This window comes from Bos indicus, chromosome 7, assembly GCF_029378745.1.
Source record: "Bos indicus isolate NIAB-ARS_2022 breed Sahiwal x Tharparkar chromosome 7, NIAB-ARS_B.indTharparkar_mat_pri_1.0, whole genome shotgun sequence".
NCBI lineage: Eukaryota > Metazoa > Chordata > Mammalia > Artiodactyla > Bovidae > Bos > Bos indicus.
Genome location: NC_091766.1, coordinates 14850403 through 14875776, shown reverse-complemented (window position 1 = coordinate 14875776; position 25374 = coordinate 14850403). Strand labels below are relative to the sequence as shown.

General features: G+C 48.6%; 1 protein-coding gene across 4 annotated transcripts in view; it reads right to left on the bottom strand.

Annotated features, from left to right (window-relative positions):
• Window positions 1-25049, bottom strand: part of SLC44A2 (solute carrier family 44 member 2 (CTL2 blood group)) — a 32802-nt gene extending 7753 nt beyond the window's left edge. For 2 of the 4 annotated variants that reach the window (XM_070792827.1, XM_019964165.2), the window contains exons 1-10: window positions 24907-25049; window positions 6362-6410; window positions 3192-3265; window positions 2979-3063; window positions 2349-2433; window positions 2035-2145; window positions 1887-1947; window positions 1676-1799; window positions 1459-1542; window positions 1262-1374 (exon numbers count right to left, since the gene is read on the bottom strand). In XM_070792827.1, coding sequence (XP_070648928.1) covers window positions 1262-1374; window positions 1459-1542; window positions 1676-1799; window positions 1887-1947; window positions 2035-2145; window positions 2349-2433; window positions 2979-3063; window positions 3192-3265; window positions 6362-6410; window positions 24907-25048 — 928 coding nt within the window. In that variant the 5' untranslated portion in view covers window position 25049. Of the gene's footprint in view, window positions 1-1261; window positions 1375-1458; window positions 1543-1675; window positions 1800-1886; window positions 1948-2034; window positions 2146-2348; window positions 2434-2978; window positions 3064-3191; window positions 3266-6361; window positions 6411-6869; window positions 7080-24906 lie in introns of those variants that run through there. The other 2 variants (XM_019964164.2, XM_019964166.2) reach the window with 2 other exon arrangements.
• Window positions 25050-25374: the final 325 nt, after the last annotated feature.

Genomic DNA, 25374 nt, shown 5'->3' with positions numbered 1-25374 from the left:
AAAAATGCTAACCACCTAAACTGCCAGCACCTAGCTAGAAACCACTAGTAACATGAATATTTTGGGAATTCCCTGACAGCCCAGTGGTTAGGACTTTGAGCTTCCACTTCAGGGGCCATGGGTTTGATCTCTGGTTGGGGAACTAAGATCCTGCATGCTGCGCAGTGTGGCCAAAAAAAAAGAATTATTTTAATGTCTGTGTCCCCAGTTTAGGTTGCGCATCTGGCAAAGTTTAAATGAATAAACAGAACATGAAGCACTGTGTTCAGAGTCACAGGGCCCTTCCCCATCTCATTTACACCCTATCTTCTCATCAAGTCTCTGAACCGGTAAATACTAATTATTCCCATTTTATGGAGGAGGACATTGAGGCATGGGGAGGCTGAGTCACTTGCCCAAGGTCATAGAGCAAGGAACTGGAAGAGGCTGTATTCAGACCCTGGGCTCTCTGGTGCCAGAGCATGTGGCCTTAACCACTGTGCTAGATGGTCTACTTGACGATGACTTTGCTGTCAACAAAATACAGATCCAGCCCTGTTTGGGAACATTATGATCTAACCCATCGCACATAAATGAGCATGGAAGTTGTTTCCAAGTGTCTGCTCTCATAAACAATGTCGAGATGAACATCTTCACAAATATTACCAGTGAAAGACATAGAGAATGTCTGATGGCTCAGGAGAATTTTTGTTTTTTTTTGGTCATGCGTTGCAGCCTTCAGAATCTTAGTTCTGTGATCAGGGATCAAACCCAGGGCCTAGCAGTGAAAGTGCAAGTCCTAGCCACTGGACTACCAGGGAATTTCCTCAAGAGACGATTCTGGGTTTTTTTGGCTGTGGGATATGTGGGATCTTGGGCTTCCCAAGTGGCACTAGTGGTAAAGAACCCGCCTGCCAATGCAGGAGACATAAGAGACACGGGTTCGATCCCTGGGTTGGGAAGATCCCTTGAAGGAGGGCATGGCAACCCACTCTAGTATTCTTGCCTGGAGAATCCCATGGACAGAGGAGCCTGGCGGGCTATGGTCCATAGGGTCACAAAGAATCAGACACGACAGAAGTGACTTAGCACTGCATGTGCGATCTTAGTTCCCCGACCAGGGATTGAACCCACGCCCCCTGCATTGGATGCATGAAGTCTTAAGCACTGAACCGCCAGGGAAGTCCCAAGAGAAGATTCTTGATGGGTCAATGACAGCTCCAAGGGCACAGGAACTTTGCAGACAGTGGGGAGGGGAGGACACAGGGAGGGAGAGACTTACCGTAGCCTAGGACCAGGATCACCATGACGATCATCACCCAGACCATAATGCCAGCCAAGAATCGGAGCAGGATGATGAACAGGAGGCTCAGCACCATGGCAATAATCAGGCCTCTGAGAGATAAAACGGGGACATAAGTGGATCCTGATCCCCTCACCAATCTCAGATAGGGTAGCTTACCTTCCCTCTCAACTTACATGATAATCCAGTACCAGGAGACTGTGTAATCTTCAAATATCCTCATGGCCAGCTGCCGAGCCTCCAGGATTCCACTGGCCTTCCTGAGGGAGGGCAGACAAGGCTTAGGTAGGATCCCAATCCATGACTGGGCCAGCCCCAGGGGATGCCCTGTTCCCTACCCAACCCCACCCCCCAGGAAAGCACAGCGCTGGGGTGATGGGTCGAGGTCCTCACTTGGCGCCTTCCACCAGCTCCGTGATGTTTTTCCGAGAGCCAAGCCCATCCTCGTAGGTTGTCTCGTTGCCCACCATGAGGATCCCCTTGTGGGCATGGACAGCCGGGAAACATCGCTGGGCAACTATACGGAGTTGGAGATGGGACCAGTCAGGTGGAGCCCCTGAAACCCCCTCAGGCCCCTCCAGAGCCCATGGGATCCCAGACTCACAGGGTTTGCTGGGAATGAGGACAGCGGGGCAGTCTCCATCTCGAAGGACTTCAGCCACACCCTGCCAAGAGACAGCACGTGGTCGATCCTGAGGGCCAGTACTCTGGACCTGCCTTTGCCCAGGCTCCCTGGACAGTTATCCACTTACCTTGTTTTTCTGGAAGCCAGGTAAACAGTACTGCTTGTAGTACTCAAAGTCCTCAGATGCATGAGCATTCAGGTAGGTGAGGTAACGGCTGGGACATTTCTCCACACAAATCTTGGGAGGGGTAGGAGGCAGGGGTTGGGTGGGGTCAGAACAGACACCTGATCCCCTCTTAGGACAGAGGTCCCACCCTCCTCCCCCTTATTCATCGAGGGGAGAAAGAGGGCTGGGAGAGAAGCTACTACTAGAGGAGGAAAAAGGACCTGATTGATGTAAGCAGGGGGCGGGGACAGGAAACAGGAGGAGAGGGAAGTTACCTGGGGGGTGGGACACTGGAATTCCAGCAGGACCAGGGGGCTAGCACACTTCACGATGTTGAAATAAAACAGGAAGGGTTTGTTCCTGGGGTTGGGGAAGGGAGACGGAAACTGTCAAGACTTCTCCATCAGCCTATATGGAATTTCTTAATGAAAATAGAAATAACAACCATAATAACCACAGCAGCAACTTCATGCCAGGTGCTGTTTAAGCACTGGAATGCACTGGCTCATTTAACCATCAGAAGAGTCCCATGAGAGTGGGAATGTCAGCATCCCCATTGCAGAGATGAGGCCCAGAGAGTCTGAGACACTTGCTGTAGGTCACACAGCCAGGGAATGGCACAGCTCATTTTGAGCTTGCCCATTTGCCTCACCTGACATCAGATCTAGGACTGTCTCTTCTCTGTCTCTCCCCTAATATATGGGCCACCAGAGGATAAGACTCTGAATGTCTCATTTAGAGCCCTGTCCCCAGGGCCTAGAACAGAGGCTGGGGATGGTAAGAGTTTTATAAATACTTGTTGACTGGACTAGTGGATTGATGGAGGTGAGGGAAGCCTAGAACCTTCTCCCCAGTACTGAGGAAGCTCCCTCCAGACCCAGTAGGCCCCAAGGAGCCACACTCACTCATTCTTCGTGCCCTTCTGCCCGCAGAATTGGCCTCGGCTGTCAGTGGGGTAGATCACCTTTCGAGGGTCTCCATGGGTCCAAGCTGTGGAGGGATCCAGGAATGTTGAGGTGATGGGACTCCACCACCAGCTCCCCTTTTGCCTTCTGCCCCAGACGCTGTGGGCTGCCCACACACCCAGGAACCGCCACCCCATCCCCTCCTTCGCTTACCTATGATGCCTACAGCTACATAACCCACAATAGCCAGGAAGAGGAAGACACAGCAAATGATATCTGTGCAGCCTCTGTGGAGGAAGAGACCGTATCAGTGTGGGAGTACTGGTGCCCTGGATATCATGGACCCAACCTGCCTTGTGCATGCGTCCATGCTCAGCCATCAGTCGTGTCCGACCCTTTGGTACCCCGTGGGCTGTAGCCCGCCAGGCTCCTCTGTCCATGGGATTTGTCAGGCAAAAACACTGGAATAGTTTGCCATTTCTTCCTCCAGGGGATCTTCCCAACCCAGGGATTGAATCCGAGTCTCCTGCATTGGCAGGTGGATTCTTTACCTCTCAGCCACCTGGGAAGCCCTGTCCTGCCTTGTAAATGTACCACATCCAGGTGTTATTTGGACACACGTTCCTGAGTGGTACCAATGCTGTATATTTTAACTCTTAATGCCTTTCATTGCAGCACTATTGACAATAGCCAAGATATGGAAGCAACCTAAGTGCCCATCCATAGCTGAGTGGATAAAGGTGTGGTATATGTGTATACAATGGAATATTACTCATGTGTGTGTGTCTGTGTGTGCATGCACTCAGTTGCTCAGTCGTGTCCAACACATGGCGACCCCATGGACTGTAGCCCGCAAGGCTCCTCTGCCCATGGAATTCTCCAGGCAAGAATACTGGAGAGGATTGCCATTCCCTTCTCTAGGGGGTCTTCCCAACCCAGGGATTGAACCCACATCTCCTACATTGTCGGTGGATACTTTCTCTCTTTTTTAAAATTTTATCTTTTTTTTTATATCTGTAATTTTTGTATGTGCATTCTTTACTGCTGAGCCACCCGGTAGCCCTGGGATATTACTCAGCCCTCCATGAAGAATGAAATCTTGCCATTTGCACAACATGCAACAGACCTGGAGGATATTCTGCTAAGTGAAATAGGTCAGACAGAGAAAAACAAATAATGTATGCTTTCACTTATATGTAAAATCTACAAAACAAAACAAAACAAATAAACAAACAAAACAAAACAGAAACAAACTCACAGATGCAGAGCACAAACTGGCAGTTGTCAAGAGTGGAGGTAGGTGGGGGAATGGACAAAACAGGTAAAGGGGATTAAAAGTTACAAACTTCTGAAGAGGTACAAACTTCCAACTACAAAATAAATAAGTCATGGGAATGTAATACACATAGGGAATGCAGTCAAAAACATTCTAATAACACTGTATGGTAATGGATGGTAACTGGTCTTATTGCAGTGATCATTTCATAACATATAAAAAAAACTGAATTACTACATTGTCCACCTGAAACTAATATAATATTGTCTATTAATTATAACTCAATTTTAAAAAGCAAAAAATAAAAAATAATGTTAATACCTAATGCTACACTATCCTCAATGCAGGTTGCAGCATTGTTTAGCTCTCTTTTGATTAAGTGCCGATTTCACTACATCCTTACCAGCATTATGGATTAATGTTTTTTAAAATTTAAGCTATTTTGTGGTGATCATTTTGCAATGTACAGAAATACTGAATCACTATATTATGCACCCAGAATTAATTAAGTGATGTAGGTCAGTTATACTTCAAAAACAAAGAAACTAATTCATAGAAAGAGAGACCAGACATGTGGTTACCAGAGGTAGGGTTTGGGAAGTGGAAGGGGGTATTGGATGAAGGTATTCAAAAGGTACAAGCTTCCATTTGTAAGATAAATAAGTACCAGTGATATAATGTACAACACGGTAAATATAATGTTGCATGATAAATTATGAAAATTGTTAAGAGAGTAGACCTTAAATTATTTTTTAATATCATAAGATTAAATATGAATAGGATAAAATGTAAACCATACAGGGATATACTTAATTAAGAACTACCTCCCACATAATCCTCCTCTCCATGAGAAACCTCTGTTAATGATTTCTTGTGAGTTTTTTATTTACTGGTACAAATGTTTTCCAAAACAAGTTTTTTTGGTTAACCCAGGTATGATTATGCTACACCCACAGTTTGTGTCTTGCTTTTTTCACTATTATATGGAGAGGGATCCATGTGAGGACTCAGAAGGGCTCTTGTACATTTTAGCAGCTGTGTAATAAAATAACCTAAGGATGCACTGTAATGTATCTAACTAGTTCCCAGACGTGCAACTCAGATTGTTGGTTTTTGCCCATCTAGGCAAGGTTTGTGGAGAAGGAAATGGCAACTCACTCCAGGATTCTTACCTGGAGAATCCCATGGACACAAAAGCCTGGTGAGACCCAGTCCACGGGATCGCAAAAGTCAGACACTACTAAGCGACTAACATACACAGGTAAGGTTTGGGCTTCCCTGGTAGCTCAGCTGGTAAAGAATCTGCCTGCAATTCAGAAGACCTGGGTTTGATCCCTAGATTCTAAAGATCCCCTGGAGGAGGGCATGGCAACCCACTCCAGTCTTCTAGCCTGGAGAATCCCCATGGATAGAGGAGCCTGGCGGGCTACACTCCATGGGGTAGAAAAGAGTCAGACACGACTGAGCGACTAAGCACAGCACAGCACAGGCAAGGTTTACTGAGAGAAATTTTTTCACATAATCTTAATTTCTGGAACGAAGAGCGGTACATTTTTTTTAAATGTCATATTTCCTAATTCCCTCCAAAAAAGACTGTATCAATTAGTTTCACAGCAGAATATGTGTCAATCTTTTTTTTAATTGAAGTAACATTGCTTTATAACATTATGTAATTTTCATGTGTGCAGTATTGTATTCCCACTTGTGTATACGCTAGTGTGTCTTTTTTTTTTTTAAGTGTGTCTATTTTTAACCTCTGCTAACCTCTGAGGGGGAAACTCTATTTGGTTCCTGTTTTACATTACATTCCTTTACTTTCCAGTGAGTTTGAGCATTTCTCCATAACTCCACTGTCTATAGTATTTCTGGTTCTATTAAATGATCTGTTCCAGTCTTTCGCCTAAACTGAAAAAAAAAATGCATTTGTAAAGACTCTCTATAGGTGAAGAAAATTCCTTTATCATTCTTTTACCACTCTTTTATCTCTAAGTTGCAAATATGTATAACCAGTTTGTTGGAGAACAGATGTGGGTGTGGGTGTAAAGAAACAGGGGTGGAAGCAATGTTAGCTGACACTCCTCCCCTCCCAGGAACCCAGACCCCTTACCTGTTGTAAATGGGTCCTCTGAAGGCGGGGTCATACTTCTGCGGTGTTCCTGAAAATCAGAAAGATTGAACCGGGTGGTCCAAGATGAAGCTGGCAGACCACCCTTCCCCAAGATGTCCCCAGGGATGTCTCTAGCCACAGAAGAGTAAGATTCAGAGATAACTGTGGATTTTCCGTGAACTGCCCCATTTATCACCCGGCGACCACTCATTGGAAGGACTGGGAGCGGGGCTAAAAAAGGGGCTGCCCGGGAGTCCGGTGGAAGGGGGAGGACCCAAAAATGGGATCTGGAGAAGGAGGCAACGAGGCCAGACCTCTGGGATGCGGGAGTTTTGGAGGGACCTCCGGGTGGGCCTAGGGGCTGAGGGGTGCTGGCAGGTGATGCGGAGGCGGGGCGGGTACAGACTGAGATCTGCCGTTCTGCGCTCCCCTCATCCCCCCTACCCTGGGTCCTCCCGCTGCTCCCTCCAAGTTGCCAGGCCGGCGTGCGGAGGGGGGCGCTGCCTACCGTGCTTCCCGTAATAAAGCTGCTGCTCCTTCCCCATCCCTGCGGGCGCCCGGCCCCGACGGCGCCTGCCTGCTCCCGCAGCCGCTCCCCCTCTGCCCTCCGGTCCGGACGCGCGGGCGTCCCCAGGGGAGGGACCGAGGGACCGACTGGCGGCGGCTCCTCCCAGCAAAGAGCCAGGCGGGACGGCCCAAACCGGTCAGACCGGCCCTAGCCAAGCGGCTGCCTCGGACCTACTGGACCCAGAAACGGAGGGAGGGAGGGAGAGAGGGAGGAGAGAGCGGGGCGGGGCGGCAGCTGCTCCCGCCACTCACCCGCCGCCCAATTTAGCCCTCTCCGCCTGCCGCCCGCCACCCCGCGCCCAGCCCCCACCCAGGGAACTCTGGCTTTACCCAGTGGCCTGGGGTAGCCTCCGCTCCCCCCAACGAGGCGACACAGCCCTAAAACATCTCTCAACCCTGGAAGGCACCTAATAATTGTCCCATTCTGCAGATACGGAAACTGAGGCATCAGTGTCTGGCCAGGCACCCCAAAACAGGCAGATGGCTGAATCCAAACCACCAATTATTCAGCCCATTTGGGCTGAATGCTCTCCAACCTGTGGGTGCATTCTTTAAAGAGTAAGTGCCAACAGTTAAATATTGAGACAGTCCATATAAAAATCCACACCCGTGTCTCCTGAGAACTCCCAAATTAGAAATGACAGCCTGTTCCCCTACCCCATGCCACATCCCTATCTGGCACTGCTCCCTGCTGGTTCCTTTGTGGCCCCCACGGCTACACACGTCAGCTCGCCATCCCTGCACCCTCTTACAGCTGATAATCCTGAAGCATTTGCTTTGAAGAACATGCATTTATTGAGCACCTCCTGGGTACAGTGGCATTTGTGAAACCCAGTCTTGGGGAGCTGACATCTACAGGGTAACCCTGGACTCAAATGAGCCTACCCTATCTGAGCCAGAGGATACTCAGGTCAGTGCTTTGTGTTCTCTGAGCCTCAACTTCCTCATCTGTGAAATGGGACTAAAGTGTAAAACCAAAACCAGCCACAATGGGGACTTCCCTGGTGGTCCAGATGTTACAAATCTGCCTTGCAATGCAAGGGACGTGTGTTTGATCCCTGGTCAGAGAACTAAGATCCCACATGCCTCGGGGCAACTAAGCCCACTGGCTGCTACTACTGAACCCTTGAGCTAGAGAGTCTGTGTGCCTCAATGAAAGATTCTGAGTGCTGAAACTAAAACCCTATACAGCCAAATAAATAAATAAAACAAACACCAGCCAAAGACCAGGCATGGGATAGATACCAAGTATACAGTTGGCATAGATGTACTGTATTGCCAGTAGAGGGGTATTCAACTGATGTGGAGGTATACAGTAGGCATGGGGTACTGGTGGTATGGGGTATATAGCCCATCAAGAGCTATACAATTGTGGGGGTATAAGGCCAGCGTGGAGTTGTAAAGCTGGTAGGATACACCCCCCTGCCCCAGCTATCCACCCCCAATTCAGCAGTATGCTCCTTTGATCATGCTCCTGTTCAAACTGCTTCTCCCAACAGCCCTGAGGCCAGTTGCAAACGTCACACTACATTCAACTTTACAGGTGACAGGGCCTGATACAATTGGTATGGGAGTGTAGGCAACAGGAAAAGATATCCAGGGTGGGGCACACAATCAGCACGGGGTTATCAATGTGGTCATACACAGTTGCTGTTCAATAATTGTTGCTCCAAGTCAGGCACCCCCTGGTGGGAGTCTGGTCACCAGCTCAGCTTGTCCCTAGAGAAACATCACCTCCCGGAACTCCCAGGTGGCTCAGAGGTAAAGAATCCACCTGCCGATGAGAGAGATGCAGGTTCGATTCCTGGTCTGGGAAGATCACCCCTCGAAGCAACTAAGCCGAGCGCCACAACTTCTGAGACTGTTCTCCAGAGCCCAGGAGGCGCAACTACTGAAGCCCGTGCACCCTAGAACAAGAGAAGAGCCCGTGCACCCTAGAACAAGAGAAGAGCCCATGCTCTAGAACAAGAAGAGTCACCACAATGAGAAGCCCGCCCAATGCAACTAGAGAGTAGCCCCCGCCTGCCACAACTAGAGAAAAGCCTGCACAGCAACAAGGACCCAGCAGAGCCAAAAATAAACAAACAATGAAAAAAAAACAAAAGAAATGTCACCTCCTCCCCAGTGGCTTCTAGCTGTCAAGGCCCCACTTGCCCCCTGGCCCACAAACTTCAGCAAACAGGCGAGGCCCAAGGCTCCAAGCCATGCCCTTGGGTGACCAGGCCTCTCAAAGGAGCCTTGTGGTTCCCGTGGTCCCTGCCAACTCAAAGGCAAACTGGTCCCACCCTGCCCAGGGCAAGCGGTGCCCAGGCTGAAGCTTCTTCTCTTTCAGATGTGCTAGGTCCCCTGGGGACACTCCTGCAGACTCCAGCTCCACCCTGATGATGCACAAATGTGGGTCTCTGGGGAAGGCCTCACCCCTGAGTGGCACGGCCCTGTGGCACGTGCCCCCCCCTCAGCACCCCACATAGGGGCCTCATGGCACACCTCCCATTCAGCACGACTATATCAAACCACCATGGTCCCCCAGGCTGCTCTGCCCTCCTGGTGCTCAGGCCAGAAACCTTGCACTTCTCTTCCAGGATCCAAGAGCTTCTCACCCCCTCCTCGGCCCCCCACCTTGTCACGTGGCTGTCATTTCCTGCCTGAAGAGTGCAGGTGTCTCCACACTGGTTTCTGAGCTCTTACACTTGAACCCCACTGTCTATTTCCCCGGTAGGGCCCAGTGGAGGCAGTGATCACCTGATTCAGGGTATGTCCCTCCTCTGCCCTGAACCCTCTATGGGTCCCACCTCACTCTGAACCAAAGCCCAAGTCCTCCCCATGGCCCACAAGGCTGTGCCCACTCTGTCCTGTCCCCTCCCTGCCCTCAGCCCCTCCCACTTTCCCCTTTCCTTCTCCATTCCATTCACTGGCCTCCTGGTTATACTGTAGGTTATACTGGTTACAGCTTCCCAGGTGGCTCAGTGGTAAAGAAGGTGCCTGCCAATGCAGGAGACACAGGTTCGATTCCTGGGTCAGGAAGATCCCCTGGAGGAGGAAATAGCAAATGGCAATCCACTCCAATATTCTTGCCTGGAAAATCCTGTGGACAGAGGAGCCTGGTGGGCTACAGTCCACAGGATTGCAAGTTGGATGTGACTGAGCGACTGAGCATGATACTATACTACACTCTGTTATACTATGCACTGTTTTTTTTTAAACTTTTTCACTTTTATCAACGGTTGTGACCATGAGGGATTCATAAAATGTCACAAAACTCTATTTGCTATTGAACTGTCTACTTCTAAACAGGAGACAGACACTGGTACAGCAATTGCTTTTATGTGGAAAGTTAAATTTTTTTGAGAAAAGATTGACATATATATATATATTTGTTCCCTTTTTGAATTTCAACCCTCCAAATATTCCAGCAAAACAACAGTAACAACAACAACAACAACAAAACCAAGGGAAATTGGGCTGGGTATCTGCTGCCGAGGATGGTGGACTTGCCACCATGAGCCCTCATCCCCCTTCTATTGTAAACACACCAGGCACGGTTCTTACATCAGGACCTTTCCACCGGCTGTTCCTTTTCCCTAGAGATCTCTTCCCTGAGAAAGCCACCTGGCTCCACATTTCTTTTTTTATCTTTATTTACTTGGCTGTGCCAGGTCTTGGTTGAGGCATGTGAACTCTTAGTTGCAGCACGTGGGATCTAGTTCCCTGACCAGGGATCAAACCCAGGATCCCCGCATTGGGAGTGTGGAGCCTTAGCCACTGGACCGCAGGGAAAGTCCTGCTCCACCTCTTTCAACCTCAAACATCACCTCCTTAGAGAGGCTTTCTCTGATGATCCTCTCTAAACAGCATCCTTTCCCCCGCTCCTGTTACCCTGTTTTATTTTGTGTCTTACCACCTGCCACATCACTTATTTACACATGGACAGTTTACTGTCTCTCCCCATGGCTGTTGGCTGCACAAGGGCAAGGATTTCTGTTTTCTTCATAACACTGTCCCCAGCACTCAGCATTGCACCTGACACAGAACAGGCAGTCAGTCAGGATTTGTTCAATGAATAACCGCAATATACTATTCACGTATATATAGCTAATGCTGAAAATAAAAAATGCAGCTTAGAGTTTTCCAGAAGCATGTATTTTTAAAAATTAATTTGCATTAATTTTACACATAGAAGAACTGAATACATGATAAATATCCAGTGGGCAGGGAAAGGATGAATCAGTCAGTTGCCTTGACTATGCGTTAGGGAGAAAATAGTTAATTCCACTCTCACACCACGAAGCAAAACAAATTCCACACAGATTAATCATGCATACAAATATATAAAACTCAAAACTTCAAGTATGGTGGGAAGATGAAAAAGCATATTTCTACCATCTGAAAGCAGGTGAAACTGGTAAGGTGGGTGGGGGAGAGAGAAAGGAGCACTGGAATTTTCTCATGTCAGCCAAATGGCAGCCTGATTGGCAGAGTGGAAACAGTCAGATAAGAACAGCTGGTGCTAGGACTTCCCTGGCAGTCCAGTGGCTAAGATTGCATACTTCCACTGCAGGGGTCACAGGTTCAATTCCTGGTCAGGGAACTAGGATCCCACAAGCCACCTGGCACAGCCAAAAAAAAAAAAAAAAAACAAATAGGACTTCCCTGGTGGTCCAGTGGTTAAGAATCTGCCTTGCAATGCAAAGGACGTGGGTTCCATCCCTGGTCAGGGAACTAAGATCCCACATGCTGTTCAGCAACTAAGTCTGAGAGCCACAACTAGAGAGTCCATGAGTTACAAGGAATAGATCCAGCATGATACAAAGAAGATCCTGCATGCTGCAACTAAGACCTGAAGCAGCCAAAAAAAAAAAAATATATATATATATATGTTGCTGTTCAGTGGCTCAGTCATGTCTGACTGTCTGTGACCCCATGGACGGTAGCCTGCCAGGTTCCTCTGTCCATAAAATTTTCCAAGCAAGAATACTGGATCAGATTGCCATTTCCTACTCCATGGGATCTTCCTGACTCAGGGATAGAACCTGCATTTCTTGCATCTCCTTCATTGGCAGGTTGATTCTTTACCACTAGTGCCATCCATATATATATATATATATATATAACCCACTTTACGGGGAGGAAGCAAGTGGTCAGTTCCTACTCCAGTTTTGAAGGGTTAGTGGGAGCCACTGAGGGTGTCTGAGCAGGAGCATTATGAGGGAGGGGAAGACGCATGGGCGGGCAAGTCTCAGCTCTCAGGGAAATCGGTAGCCATGGATGGGACAGGTGGGCTATGGCCTTGCAGTGTCAACTTGAGTTATCCTTCCATAAGACGGAATTAAAGATGCAGAGAGAGGCACCTGGTTTAGCCTTGGCTCAGGGCCTTGCTTTGTGGGTGGCTCAGGAAATAAAAAAAGGAACATGGGTACTGTGGGGCTTCCCCCATGGCTCAGCAGTAAAGAATCCACCTGCAAGGCAGGAAATGCAGGAGACATGGGTTCAGTCCTTGGATCAGGAAGATCCTCCGGAGAAGGAAATGGCAACCCACTCCAGTATTCTTGCCTGAAAAATTCCATGGACAGAGGACCCTGGTGGGCCACAGACCATGAGGTCACAAAGAGTCAGACGTAACATAAGCGACCAAGCACTCACAATTGGTATTGTCGTCTGATCTGTTCCATTAGCTCTTATTTTAACATTAGCCAAGTGGGGTGGAAGGAGGGGCAAGGCGAGTACTAATGGTTTGATAATTGAGCCTGGTTCAAACACTCCAGGACAAAAACTTGCTGAATCTTTGCAACGATGATGCAAGATAATATGAACAGTAGAATGCCCCAGTGCCTCCATATTACTGTGTGCCAGGCAGTCTTCGAAAACGTTACGTGGTGTACCTTGGATCACCCTTATAGCATTCTGCGAGATTGATTCCGTCACTGCTCCCATTTGACAGACACAGAAACTGAGGCCCAGAGAAAAACAACACGCCAGTGGCCACAAAAATGACGAGCAACAGAGCTGGGCCACCCAGCTACCGAGTTAGTGTTTCCTTTGGACGCTGTAAGCAATTACCACCAACTTGGTGGCTCAAGACACAAATTTATGGGACATTCCTGGTGGTCTATTGGTTAAGACGTCACCTTCCAGTGCAGCGAGTACAGGTTTGATCCCTGGTTGGGCAGTTAGGACCCCACAGGCTTCACAGCCAAAAAAACCAAAACATAAAACAGAAGCAATATTGTAACAAATTTAATGAAGACTTTAAAAGTGATCCACATTTTTTGGATCATTTGTTTGTTTCTTCATTATTTGGATCATTTGTTTCATTTGTTTTGAAAACAAAACACACACAAATTTATTATCACAGTTCTAGAGATCAAGTGTTCAAAGTGCATCTCACTAAGCTAAAATCAAGGCGTTGGCCAGGCTATGTTCCTTCTGCAGTTTCTCAGAATCTGTTTCCTGGGCTCTTTCCAGCTTTTTGGCTCACATCCTCCTCCTCCATCCTCAAAGCCAGCATTCCCATCAAGCCTACATCTATTTCCATTGCTGCGGCTCCTCCTCTGACTCCCCTACCTCCATCTTTTCTTTATGAGGGCTCTTGTCCTTGGGCCCATTAGGATAACTGAGAATAATCTCCCCATCTCAAGATCCTAAACTTAATCCCATCTGCAAAATCCCTTTTGCTGTGAAAGGTAACACATTCATGTTGTTTTAGTTGCTCAGTCATGTCAGACTCTTTGTGACCCTATGTACTGTAGCCTGCCCAGACTGCTCTGGGCATGGGATTCTTCAGGCAAGAATACTAGAGTGGGTTGCCATTCCCTTCTCAAGGGGGATCTTCCTGGCCCAAGGATGGAACCCAAGTCTCCTGCATTGGCAAGCAGATTCTTTACCATTGAGCCACCGGGGAAGCCCACAGGGTTCCAGGAATTAGGACATGGACATCTTTGCATGTGTGCTAGGTTGCTTCAGATGTGTCTAACCCTTTGTGACCCCACGGACTATAGCCCATCAGACTCCACTATCCATGGGATTCTCCAGGCAAGAATACTAGAGAAGGTTGTCATTTCCTTTTCCAGGGGATCTTCCCCACCTCAGGGTTCTGGCATTGGCAGGTGGGTTCTTTACCACTAGCGCCACCTGGGAAGCCCATGGACATCTTCGGGGCGGGGGGTGGGGGGGATACTATTATTCTGTCTACTATGGCATCTTAACCATTTTTTTCACACTTTAAAAAGAATAATTTTTACTATCTTTTGGTTACACCATGCAGGATCTGCGTTCCCCAACCAGGGATTGAACCCAAGCCCCCTGTGGTGGAAGCATGGAGTCTTAACCACTGGACTGCCAGGGAAGTCCTCATGTCTTAACCATTTAGGGCAGGAGTTGTCAAACCATCCGTCCCCCATTGTGCAAATCAGTCCACCATGTTTTCATATGGTTCAGGGCTAAGAACAGTCTTTCTGTTTTCAAGTGGCTGACAAACATCACAAGGAGACTACTTTGTCACATTAGATTTGAATATCAGCAGACTTTCCTGGTGGTATGGTGGATAAGAATCCATCTGCCAATGCAGGGGACACAAGTGTGATCCCTGGTCAGGGACGACCTCACATGCCTCAGAGCACCCAAGCCCGAGTGCCACAACTACTGAGCCTGTGCTCTAGAGCCTGGCACCCACAACTACTGAAGCCCCCCACCTCTAAAGCCCTGACTCCGAAACAAGAGGAGCCATCACAATGAGAAGCCCGAACACAGCACAGAAGAGTAGCCCCCAGCGGTCACAATTAGAGAAAGCTCGAGAGCAGCTACAAAGACCCAGCGCAACCAAAAGTAAAGAAAGAAAAAATTTAAAAATTAAAATGTCACCAACTATAAATCAAGTTTGCTTGGCACATGGCCATTCTCATTCGTTTTCATATGGTCAGTGGCTGCTTGCTTTCATGTTGTCTGTTATCTATGGCAGACTAGAGTAGCAGTCATAGATTGTATGTGAAAACATTCACTCTCTGGACCTTTACAGAAGTTCACTGCCCCCTGATCTCCAGGCCATGAACCAACAGGTGTTGGGCCCAAGTCTGTGCCAGCGTGTTGTGTGTGCTCTGCTTATAGTGGTAAACAGTGGCAATACAGATGGGGAAATTGACAAGCCCTTTCCTTTTGCAGTCCGCTGTTTTCCTGTGTGGAGAATGGGGCTCATACTTGCATTTGCTGGTAGGTGTTGCCAGGGCTTGATGCTCAGAAAGCACTTAGCAGGGGCTTCCCTGGTGGCTCAGTGGTAAAGAATCTACCTGCCAATGCAGGAGACACGGGTTCGATCTCTGATCCAGGAGGATCCCACATGTTGCAGAGCAACTAAGTCCGTGCACCACAGCTACTGAAGCCCTCTTGGCTACAGGCCTGTGCTCCACAGCAAGAAAAGTCACTGCAATAAGAAGTCTCAGCACCACAACACAATGGTCCCCACCCACCACAACTAGAGAAGGCCCACGCAGTAATGAGGACCCAGGACAGCCAAAAATAACTAAAAAAATTTACATTAAAAAAAGAAAAGAAATGCTACCTAGGGACTTGTCTGGTGGTCCAGTGGTTAAGATTCTGAGCTTCCACTGCAGAGGGGCACAGATTCCATCTCTGGTCAGGGGACTAAAATCCCACATGCCACATGGCCCAAAAAAGTTGCTAACCAGGAACATGGTATCATTTGACAGAGGAGGCAAACAGAGGGCACGTGCTCAGACCACATAGCTGATGAGGGACGGAGCTCTGAATCAAACCGAGGCTCCTCTGGCTCCAACCCAGGCCTTTTGGGGGCACGTACTGGGAGAGGCAGAGCTAAAAATGCGACTGTGGTCGGGGAGAAGGCATGGGAAGTCAAACCGTTAGATCAGGCTCCGGGAGGAGAGGCGGCTGTTGGGTCCCTCCCTTGCTGGGCATGAGGGCCAGCCCACCCAGTTCTGTGGGTGTAGGAGATAAGGGAACAGGCTGTCCAGCCACAATTCTAATGGTCAGGACATTAAGTGCCACCCAGCCCTTGTAGCTTCTGGAGACAAGCCAAGTCCCCAAGGCCTCCCCCACACAGCCCAGTCAGCCCTCCCCTGCCTTCCCAGAAACCTCTGCCTGGGTAATGGACATCCCAGCTGCCCAGACAAGTCCCCTTGACAAATATTTCAGGACAGCAGCTGGGTAGGAAAACTAGAAGTGATTCTACTGACCACAATGCTAGAGGCAAAAAACTGAGTGCCTACTGTGTGCTAGGCATCAAAACAGAAATTTCCTTCTAGGAACTCAGTTTATTATTCTATTTTATTTATTTATTTTTAGCTGTGCTGAGTCTTCGTTGCTGCATGGGCTTTTCTCTAGCTGCAGTGAGTGAGAGCTACTCTCTAGTTGCTATGGGCTTCTCATTTCGGTGGCTTCTCTTGTGGAGCACAGGCTTCAGTAGCTGTGGCTCCTGGGAACTCAACAGTTGTGACACACAGGTTGAGTTGCTCCTCAGTACGTGGGGTCTTCCCGGATCAGGGATGGAACCTGTGTCTCCTGCATTGACAGGTGAATTCTTTACCAGTGAGCCACCAGCGAAGCCTTAGGAACTCACGTACTCCTTATGATGAAGGACTTTCCTGGTGGCTCATTGGTTAAGACTTTGTACTTCCACTGCAGGGGATGTGGGTTTGATCCCTGATAGGGGAACTAGGATCCCACATGCCTTGTGGTCAGGAAAAAAAAAAAAATAATAAATCATTATAGCAAGGCTCTGAGGGCATGTGCTATGCTGTGCTTAGTTGCTCAATTGTCTCTGACTGTTTTGCGATCCCATGGACTGTACCCTCTCAGGCTTCTCTGATCGTGGGATTCTCCAGGCAAGACTACTAGAATGGGTTGCCCTGCCTTCCTCTGGGGGATCTTCCTGACCTGAGGGCATATTGCACAAGGAAGCAGAGACACAATGATGCTTTCTGACTTGTCTGAGGGACACAGAGCCAGCAGGAGCTGAAATTTTGAACTCTGCTCCTGATACCATGCTCTTCTTTTTTTCCCTTCAAACCTTTTTCAATTTTTTTGGGGGGGTCGCACCTCGAGGCTGGTGAGATCTTAGTTCCCTGACCAGGGAATAGAAACCAGGCCCTTGGCAGTAAAAATGTGGAGTCCTAACTATTGAGCCTCTGTGCTGTAACTACTGAAGCCTGTGCGCTTAGACCCTGTGCTCCATCCACAACAGTACCAAGCAATTCCCTCAATTTTTATTTTGTATTGGAGTATAGTTGATTTACAATGTTGTGTTAATTTTAGGCGTACAGCAGAGTGATTCAGTTGTACATGTATGGTTTAGTCAGCTAAGTCATGTCCGACTCTTTGCGACCCCATTGACTGTAGCCCGCCAGGTTCCTCTGCCCATGGGATTTCCCAGGCAAGAATACTGGAGTGGGTTGCATTTCCTTCTCCAGGGGATCTTCCCAACACAGGGATTGGACCTACATCTTCTGCATTGGCAGGTGGATTCTTTACCACTGAGCCACCAGGGAAGCCCTCAAGTCATGCTGTGCAGCTAAAAGCAACAGTAACAGCAGAAACAAACAGGGCTTCCCTGGTGGCTCAGTGGTGAAGAATCTGCCTGCCAATGCAGGAGACATGAGTTCAATCCCTGATTCAGGAGGATCCTACATGCTACGGAGCAACTGAGCCCGAGAGCCGAAACTACCAAGCCTGTGCTCTACAGCCCAAAAACTGCAACCAATGAGCCCATATGCCACAACTACTGAAATCTGAGCCCTAGAGCCTGTGTTCTGCAACAAAAGAAGCCGTTGCAGTGAGAAGCCCCTATACAGCAACTAGAGAAAAGCCCGTACAGCAACAAAGACCCAGCACAGCCGAAAAGAAATAAATAAAAACAAGCAAATGAAAACAGAGGCCCAACTCCTCCCACAGCCCACAAAGCCCTACACACTCTGCCCACTCCCTCTCTTCCTTCACCTCTTCCTATTCCACCCTTTTATCTATTCACTCCAGCCACAGGCCCTCCTGACAGCTCCTTCTAGACACAGGAGACATGACCCTGCCCCTGGGTCTTTGCACAAGCCTTGCCTACAGCCTGAGAAGTTCTACAGGGCTCCCTTACCTATGCCTCTAGTGACCTTTGAAGAGTGACCTGTTTCTATTTGAAGTTAAACCCTGCCTCCAGGCCCAATAGATCACTGCCCTCCTTCCTTCCTGATAAACTTTTCTCCAGAACCCTTCTCTGAATGGAGAATTTTCTCCATTCATCTTAGTATCTTATCTGGGGGTCCCTTGACAAGGTCAAAGGAAATGGCAACCCACTCCAGTATTCTTGCCTGGAGAATCCCATGGATGGAGGAGCTTGGTGGGCTACAGTCCATGGGTCGCAAAGAGTCGGACAGGACTGAACGACTTCACGTTGACAAGGTCAGCTGGACAAGGGCTGGGTCTCCAGAGTCTAGGACAAAACCTGGCCCATGGTCCCTGCACAATAAATGTTTGCTGAAAGAAGTTAGGAACCAGTATGCTTATCAAGATTAAAAAAAAAAAAAAATTCAGGGAGCCTTTAGACTAAGAAAAATCACTCTTCCCTGGTGATACAGTGGATTAGAACCCGTCTGCCAATGCAGGAGGCACAGGTTCGATCCCTGGTCCGGGAAGATCCCATGTGCCTCGGAGCCGTTAAGCCCAGTGCCACAACGACTGAGCCCATGTGCTGCAGCTACTGAAGTCTGTGCTCCGCAGCAAGAGAAGCCACCGCATTGAGAAGGCCACGCACCGCAACCAAGAGTAGTCCCCATCTGCTACAACTAGAGAAAGCCAGTGCGCAGCGATGAAGACCTAGCACAATTTTCTAAAAATAAATAAATCACTAAAAAAATACAAAGGGAAAACCACTCTCCCTCTCACCCCTGGCCTAGAGCCATTACTTCCTCTCTGGGTGGCAGAGGGCAGTTCCTCTCACTGGTTTCCCTTCTGAACACTGTCCACAGGTCACATACCCAGGCAGATTTCTAGCTGTACAGTTCAGTTCAGTTCAGTTCAGTCGCTCAGTCGTGTCTGACTCTTATTGACCCCATGAATCGCAGCACGCCAGGCCTCCCTGTCCATCACCAACTCCCAGAGTTCACTCAGACTCACGTCCATCGAGTCAGTGATGCCATCCAGCCATCTCATCCTCTGTCGTCCCCTTCTCCTCCTGCCCCCAATCCCTCCCAGCATCAGAGTCTTTCCCAGTGAGTCAACTCTTCGCATGAGGTGGCCAAATTACTGGAGTTTCAGCTTTAGCATCATTCCTTCCAAAGAAATCCCAGGGCTGATCTCCTTCAGAATGGACTGGGTGGATCTCCTTGCAGTCCAAGGGACTCTCAAGAGTCTTCTCCAACACCACAGTTCAAAAGCAGCAATTCTTCGGCGCTCAGCCTTCTTCACAGTCCAACTCTCACATCCATAGATGACCACTGGGAAAACCATAGCCTTGACCAGACGGACCTTTGTTGGCAAAGTAATGTCTCTGCTTTTGAATATGCTATCTAGGTTGGTCATAACTTTCCTTCCAAGGAGTAAGCATCTTTTAATTTCATGGCTGCAGTCACCATCTGCAGTGATTTTGGAGCCCAGAAAAATAAAGTCTGACATTGTTTCCACTGTTTCCCCATCTATTTCCCATGAAGTGATGGGACCGGATGCCATGATCTTTGTTTTCTGAATGTTGAGCTTTAAGCCAACTTTTTCACTCTCCACTTTCACTTTCATCAAGAGGCTTTTTAGTTTCTCTTCACTTTCTGCCATAAGAGTGGTGTCATCTGCATATCTGAGGTTATTGATATTTCTCCTGGCAATCTTGATTCCAGCCTGTGCTTCCTCCATTCCAGCGTTTCTCATGATGTACTCTGCATAGAAGTTAAATAAGCAGGGTGACAATATACAGCCTTGACGTACTCCTTTTCCTATTTGGAACCAGTCTGTTGTTCCATGTCCAGTTCTAACTGTTGCTTCCTGACCTGCATACAGATTTCTCAAGAGGCAGGTCAGGTGGTCTGGTATTTCTAGCTGTACTTATCCCTAATTCTTCACTCCCCTCGTTTCCTTACGCACCCCAGTCCCCACTTTGCTGCTTCACAGCCTAACAGAATTAGACATTGTTTCCCCATCAGCAAGGTTAGACCTCCTTCATCTTACAAGGCAACATAGTAGCCCATTCTAGGAACAGTGCCTTTTCTCATGAAACCAGCCTGAGGAGCTTTAAAAAGATACAGATGCCACACATACACACAGAAATAAACAGTCTAAGCTCTGGAAAGTCTTTCCGGCTGCCTTACCTCCCAGGCAAGGACAGTGAGCTGAGAGCATATGAAGAGTTCTTTCACTTCGAAACCTAAAATTTTCTGTGCGGTTGAGGGCTTATTTTTAATTTTCAGCCCTAGCCACCCCAGTAGAGAGAATACACTAATTTTCTTATATGAGTTTTAAATCCTATTTTAAAATAATTTTCCTTGGGACTTTCCTGGCGGTCCAGTAGTTAGGACTTGGCACTTTCACTGCAGGGGCCTAGGTTCTAGTCCCTGGTCAGTGAACTAAGATCCCACAGGTCACCTGGTGTGGTCAAAATAATGAAAATTCTTCCATTGGGGACTGACTGGGAAGGGGCAGGAGATAACTTCCTTATCAGGAAAGAAGGTTCTTATCAGAGATCTGCACATTTTTTCCTAAGGGTAAAGTGTTAAAGATTTTAGTCTTTTTGGTTAGTATATTGCCTTTCTCATATATTCTTCTTCTTTCAAGAACCACTTAAAAATATAAGATCCATACTTAGTCCTTGGGCTTCCCTTGTAGCTCAGTTGGTAAAGAATCTGCCTGCAAGGCAGGGTTTGATTCCTGGGTTGGGAAGATACCCTGGAGGAAATGGCAATTCACTCCAGTATTTTTTTTTTTTTCCAATATTTATTTATTTATTTGGTTGTGCTGGCTTTTAGTTGCAGGATCTTTGATCTTCATTGCAACAGGCAGGATCTTTAGTTGGGGCTTATGAACTCTTAGTTGCGGCATGTGGGATCTAGTTCCCTGACCAGGGATTGAACCCAGGCTTCCTAAACTGGGAACATGGAATCTTAGCCACTGCACCACCAGAAAAGTCCCCCACTTCAGTATTCTTGCCTGGAGAATCCCATGGACAGAGAAGCCTATAGTCTATGGGGTCACAAGAGCTGGACACGACTTAGAGACCAAACCACCACCTTTCTTAGTCCATTGGCTTTACAAAAACAGGTGACAGTCAACAATATAAATAACAATACTTAACACTACTGAGCTGAACCCTTAAAAATGGTTTTGATTATAAATTTCATGCTATGTATTTTACCAAAAAAAATTTTTTTTAATTAATAATGATAAGCCTTCCTTGGGCATGAGGAGATTCTGGGAGATAGTCATATTTTCCACCTGATCTGGGTGCTGGTTACCTGTGGAGACTCCTGGAGCCTCATACATTTAGGATCTGTACCCTATTAGGTATGGATTTTCAACCACAATAAAATTTTAGGGAGTGCCCTAATGTCCTAGTGGTTAGGATTCAGTGCTGTCAGTGCCATGGCCCAATTTCAGTCCGTGGTCCGGGAACTGAGATCCTGCAAGCTGTAAACATGGCCCAAATATAAATAAATAAAAATAAAATTTCATCTTAAAAAAAAGTTTAAAATAGTCCCCTTGATTTGTTCAATATAAAGGGTCCACCCACAAATACACAACTTATTGCAACCATCAACAACAATTAAGCAGGATTTCTAGGAACACGATGTAGAACAGGAACTCAGTGTAAAACACCTTTCATTCAACAAATATTTGTTGAGAACCTACTATGTGCTATGTGCCAGGCACCGTGGATACTTTCAAACCAAACAGACATGTCTTCCTGACTCATGAAGCTAGCTGACATTTTTGTAAAAAGGCATTTTAAAAAAATCACTAAATAAAGAATTTGTATATAATTCCATGTGAAGTCCTAAGCCTAGACTCTGGAAGAAAACACAAGATTTTGTAACATGGATGCATGAAGGAAGTGTGAGGTGGAGGATGGAGAAGAGGAATATTTTTCTTAATAAAGCTTGCATCTTTTGTCTTTTGAACCACGTGAATGTCTTATCACTTCCTCCAAAAAAGTTGTAATTAACAATAACCTCTCCCCACAATATTTTTAAAAGCTCAGATGCCAGAGCCCTCCTACTGGCTGAGTTGAACTCTTTAGCGAATGGGGCCTTGGAATCTGCTTTTAAAACAAGTACCGTGAGCAGCCTTCACTGGCAGTCCAGTGGTCAAAACTCTGTGCTTCCAATGCAGGGGACATAGGTTCAATCCCTGGTCAGGGTACTAAAATCCCACCTGCCTTGCAGCACAGCCAAACAAAATAACAAACAAAAAAACAAGCACTGTGACTTCTTTCTCAGTCCCGCACCCCCATCAGAGTCTATTGTTTTAGGTTCTAGAATATTTTTCCATGCTGGTCATGTCAAGGGTGGGTTGGAAAGGATGGCAGTGAGCCTCGCTGACATCCGTCAGGGCCAAGAGCCATTTCCTGGCTTCCTCAGAGATGCTGCCTTCCTCTAGATATGATGTGTAATAGGGAGGAAGCTTTCTGTCCTGCCCAGTCTTATCTAAGTACATGTCCTGACAAAGAGGGCTGCTTCCACATCAGCTCCTAGAAAAATCCATGTCCTCAGGATCACCAGTCCCAGAGCCCTCCTGAGTGTCTCCAGATAACCAGGCACTGTGCAAAGCACTTTTCACCTGCCAGTACAGTCTGCCCAGCCCTACTGATGAAAATACCGAGTCTGAGAGAGGTCACCAATTCACCTCCAGCCGCACAGCTTGTATGTATCAGAACCAACCAGGATTTGAGCCTCTATCGGTCTGACATAACCCCCTAAATTCACAGTGACTGATAGGAAGACGCCAGAGTATAAGGGAAGTATAGGGGACCCACTCTTTCCAAAGCACAATTTCCCAAGGGAAATTTCCCTGTTTTCTGGCAGGGACTTCACAGGGCAGTCCGAGGACCCTAGATTTTTGGTTCTGATGAGAATGAATGACTTACAAACTGAGCAAGATATCCCCATCATCACACCCACCTTTTGCAGCCACTTCAAGGAGTCAAACCCTCTGGCCCCTCTGGAGGAGGTCCAGGCCTGGCTGCAAGACCTGTCTCTCATTCTGAAGTCTCCATCTCACACTTCCCTCGACTTCATAGAGAGAAATCATGAAGCAACTGTGTGGTTAATTTGCTGTTCCCTCTGCCTGGACCACACTTTGCTTAAATCTTCCCATGGCTGGCTCAATCTCCAGCCGTTGGTCACCTAAAATAATCCCAGATGATTCTGCCCCCAATACACATAAACACACACACACACACACACACTCAAAGACAGACACACACACACAATGTCCTGTTCATTGCCTCACAACGCATACAACAACCTAAAATTACTTATTTATTCAAGAATTTTTCCACTCCGTTCACTGCTGTATTCTGTGTCTAGACACTGCCTGAAAAAAGGATGCTCAATACATACTTGTCAATGGAATGTGTTTCTAATGCCCAGCACAAGGTCTGTTGGACACATAAGTCCCCTGTCTCTGGTGTGGTCCTGGCAGGTCTATGGCTGGCTCCCTTTGGCCAAATACCGGGTGAATCACATTATTGTCCCCTCTGTCCCCAGGCTCGCCTCCCAGAGACCAAAGATACCAAAGGTGCTGCCCACAGACAGGCAGGACCCCAGGTGGAGAATTCCAGATCAGAGAAAGCCAGCCACACCCAAGGGACACACAGCACTGGGCAGCCACGGGGTCTGGGCTTGGGCCAAAACCGAGAGTGAGGGGCCCCTCAGGAGGTCGGGGCTGCCCGCTTCAAGCAGGGAAGGGAGTGGCTGGGCAGTTGCCAGGCTCTTGGCTGGGCTGGGCAGGGACAGCCTGGTCTATCTGTCTGTCTTTGCAGCCTCTGAAGGCCGCAGTCCCTGAGGAGAGGGAGGCACAGCTCTTCTCGGCTTGTTTTTCTTGATTATTTTTAAGTGGTTTCCGGCCCCCTCCCCAAGGCCCTTGGGTCTCTCACAGTTTCCAGGAAGTTTCAGTTACACAAGAAGAGGTGGTTGAGCCCCTTTACCCCAGGGCAGTGCCACGTGGGGCGTGTGACCAGCTGGGCCCTGGGGACCCAAAAATGGAGAAGAGAAAAGAGAAACTGAGGACTACACACCCCTCCGTGGGAACCCGGGGAAGGGAAGCACCACAGGGCGTGGGTGGGGAGGAAGCCTCATCATTGCCCCGTCCCGCGGACTCAGAGGCTAAGGCCGCCCTCAGAGGTTGGCGGGAGCGGGTACCTGTCGCCGGGACCCCTTCCAAAGACGAGCAAGCCCCCTGGCCGCTGGCGCAGGGCGGGGAAAGTTTCTCAATTGTTTCCTGCTTCCTTCCTGCCCCTTCGCCGGTGGCGCCCCTATTTCCGCCCTTCCCAGACGGCGGGCGAGACCCTATGGGTTCCCATCCCAGGACTGGGTCCGCCGAGACCTGTCTCAGTTTCCCATCTGACCGAAAGCCCAGGACGGTTACTTCTAAGGGCGTGTGAGCAGGAGGAAGAAGTGGAGAAACGGAATTGGAAGAGGAGGAGGATCTGGGGGGAGGCTGGGGCCCTGGTCCTTTTCTGAGCCCCGATCGCCGTGCCTCCCCTCCCCCGCCCTGCATCCGAGCCGCCCAGATAACGGGACCTCCCCGAGCGGAGCATGCGCCATGCGTCCCCGCTGATCACCCGGAGGGGTAGCAGGGGCTCCCGAGAGGGGACGCGGGGCGACCAGGCGGGAGCAGGGGGTGTGGGCTCGGCGCAGAGCAGGATGCAAGGCCGGGAAGCAGGAGGAGGCCCTTAGCAGCAGCGCGTGTGTTTAAGATCTCAGATGTCCCTTTCCCAAGGCCCCCCAGCTCATCAGAAGCGGACGAGGGCCAGAGGCAACTCCTACCATAGGATCCGTCCTTCCGCTCGTCCACCATGGCCGCGGCGGGCGGGGAGGGGTGTCCGGGCCAGCGCGACCCCAGCCCGGCCGGGCTGGAGGCTCCGCGGGCTGCAGCTCCCCGCCCAGGGCCCGGCCCCGCCCCTCCCATAGGTCAGCCCCTCGCACTCCCACCAATGGGAGCCCCGAGAGCAAGGGGGCGGGACCCGGGGCGGGGCAGGGGCGGACTCGAGAAGGGGTGGGGCCCCAACCTTTGTTTTCCATCAGGGATCCTGCGAGACCCTCTTGGTCCCTTTAGTGGGCCAGGGGCAGATGTCATTCATGCAATCACCTATCCAACCATTCAGTCGCCAAATAGATACTGAGCATCAACTGTGCCAGTGAACAGACGAAAAGATGCATGTTTTTCATACATCAGATTGGCAAGAACTTTAAAGTCTGATAACATCAAGTGTGTAGTCAAAGCTATGCTTTTTC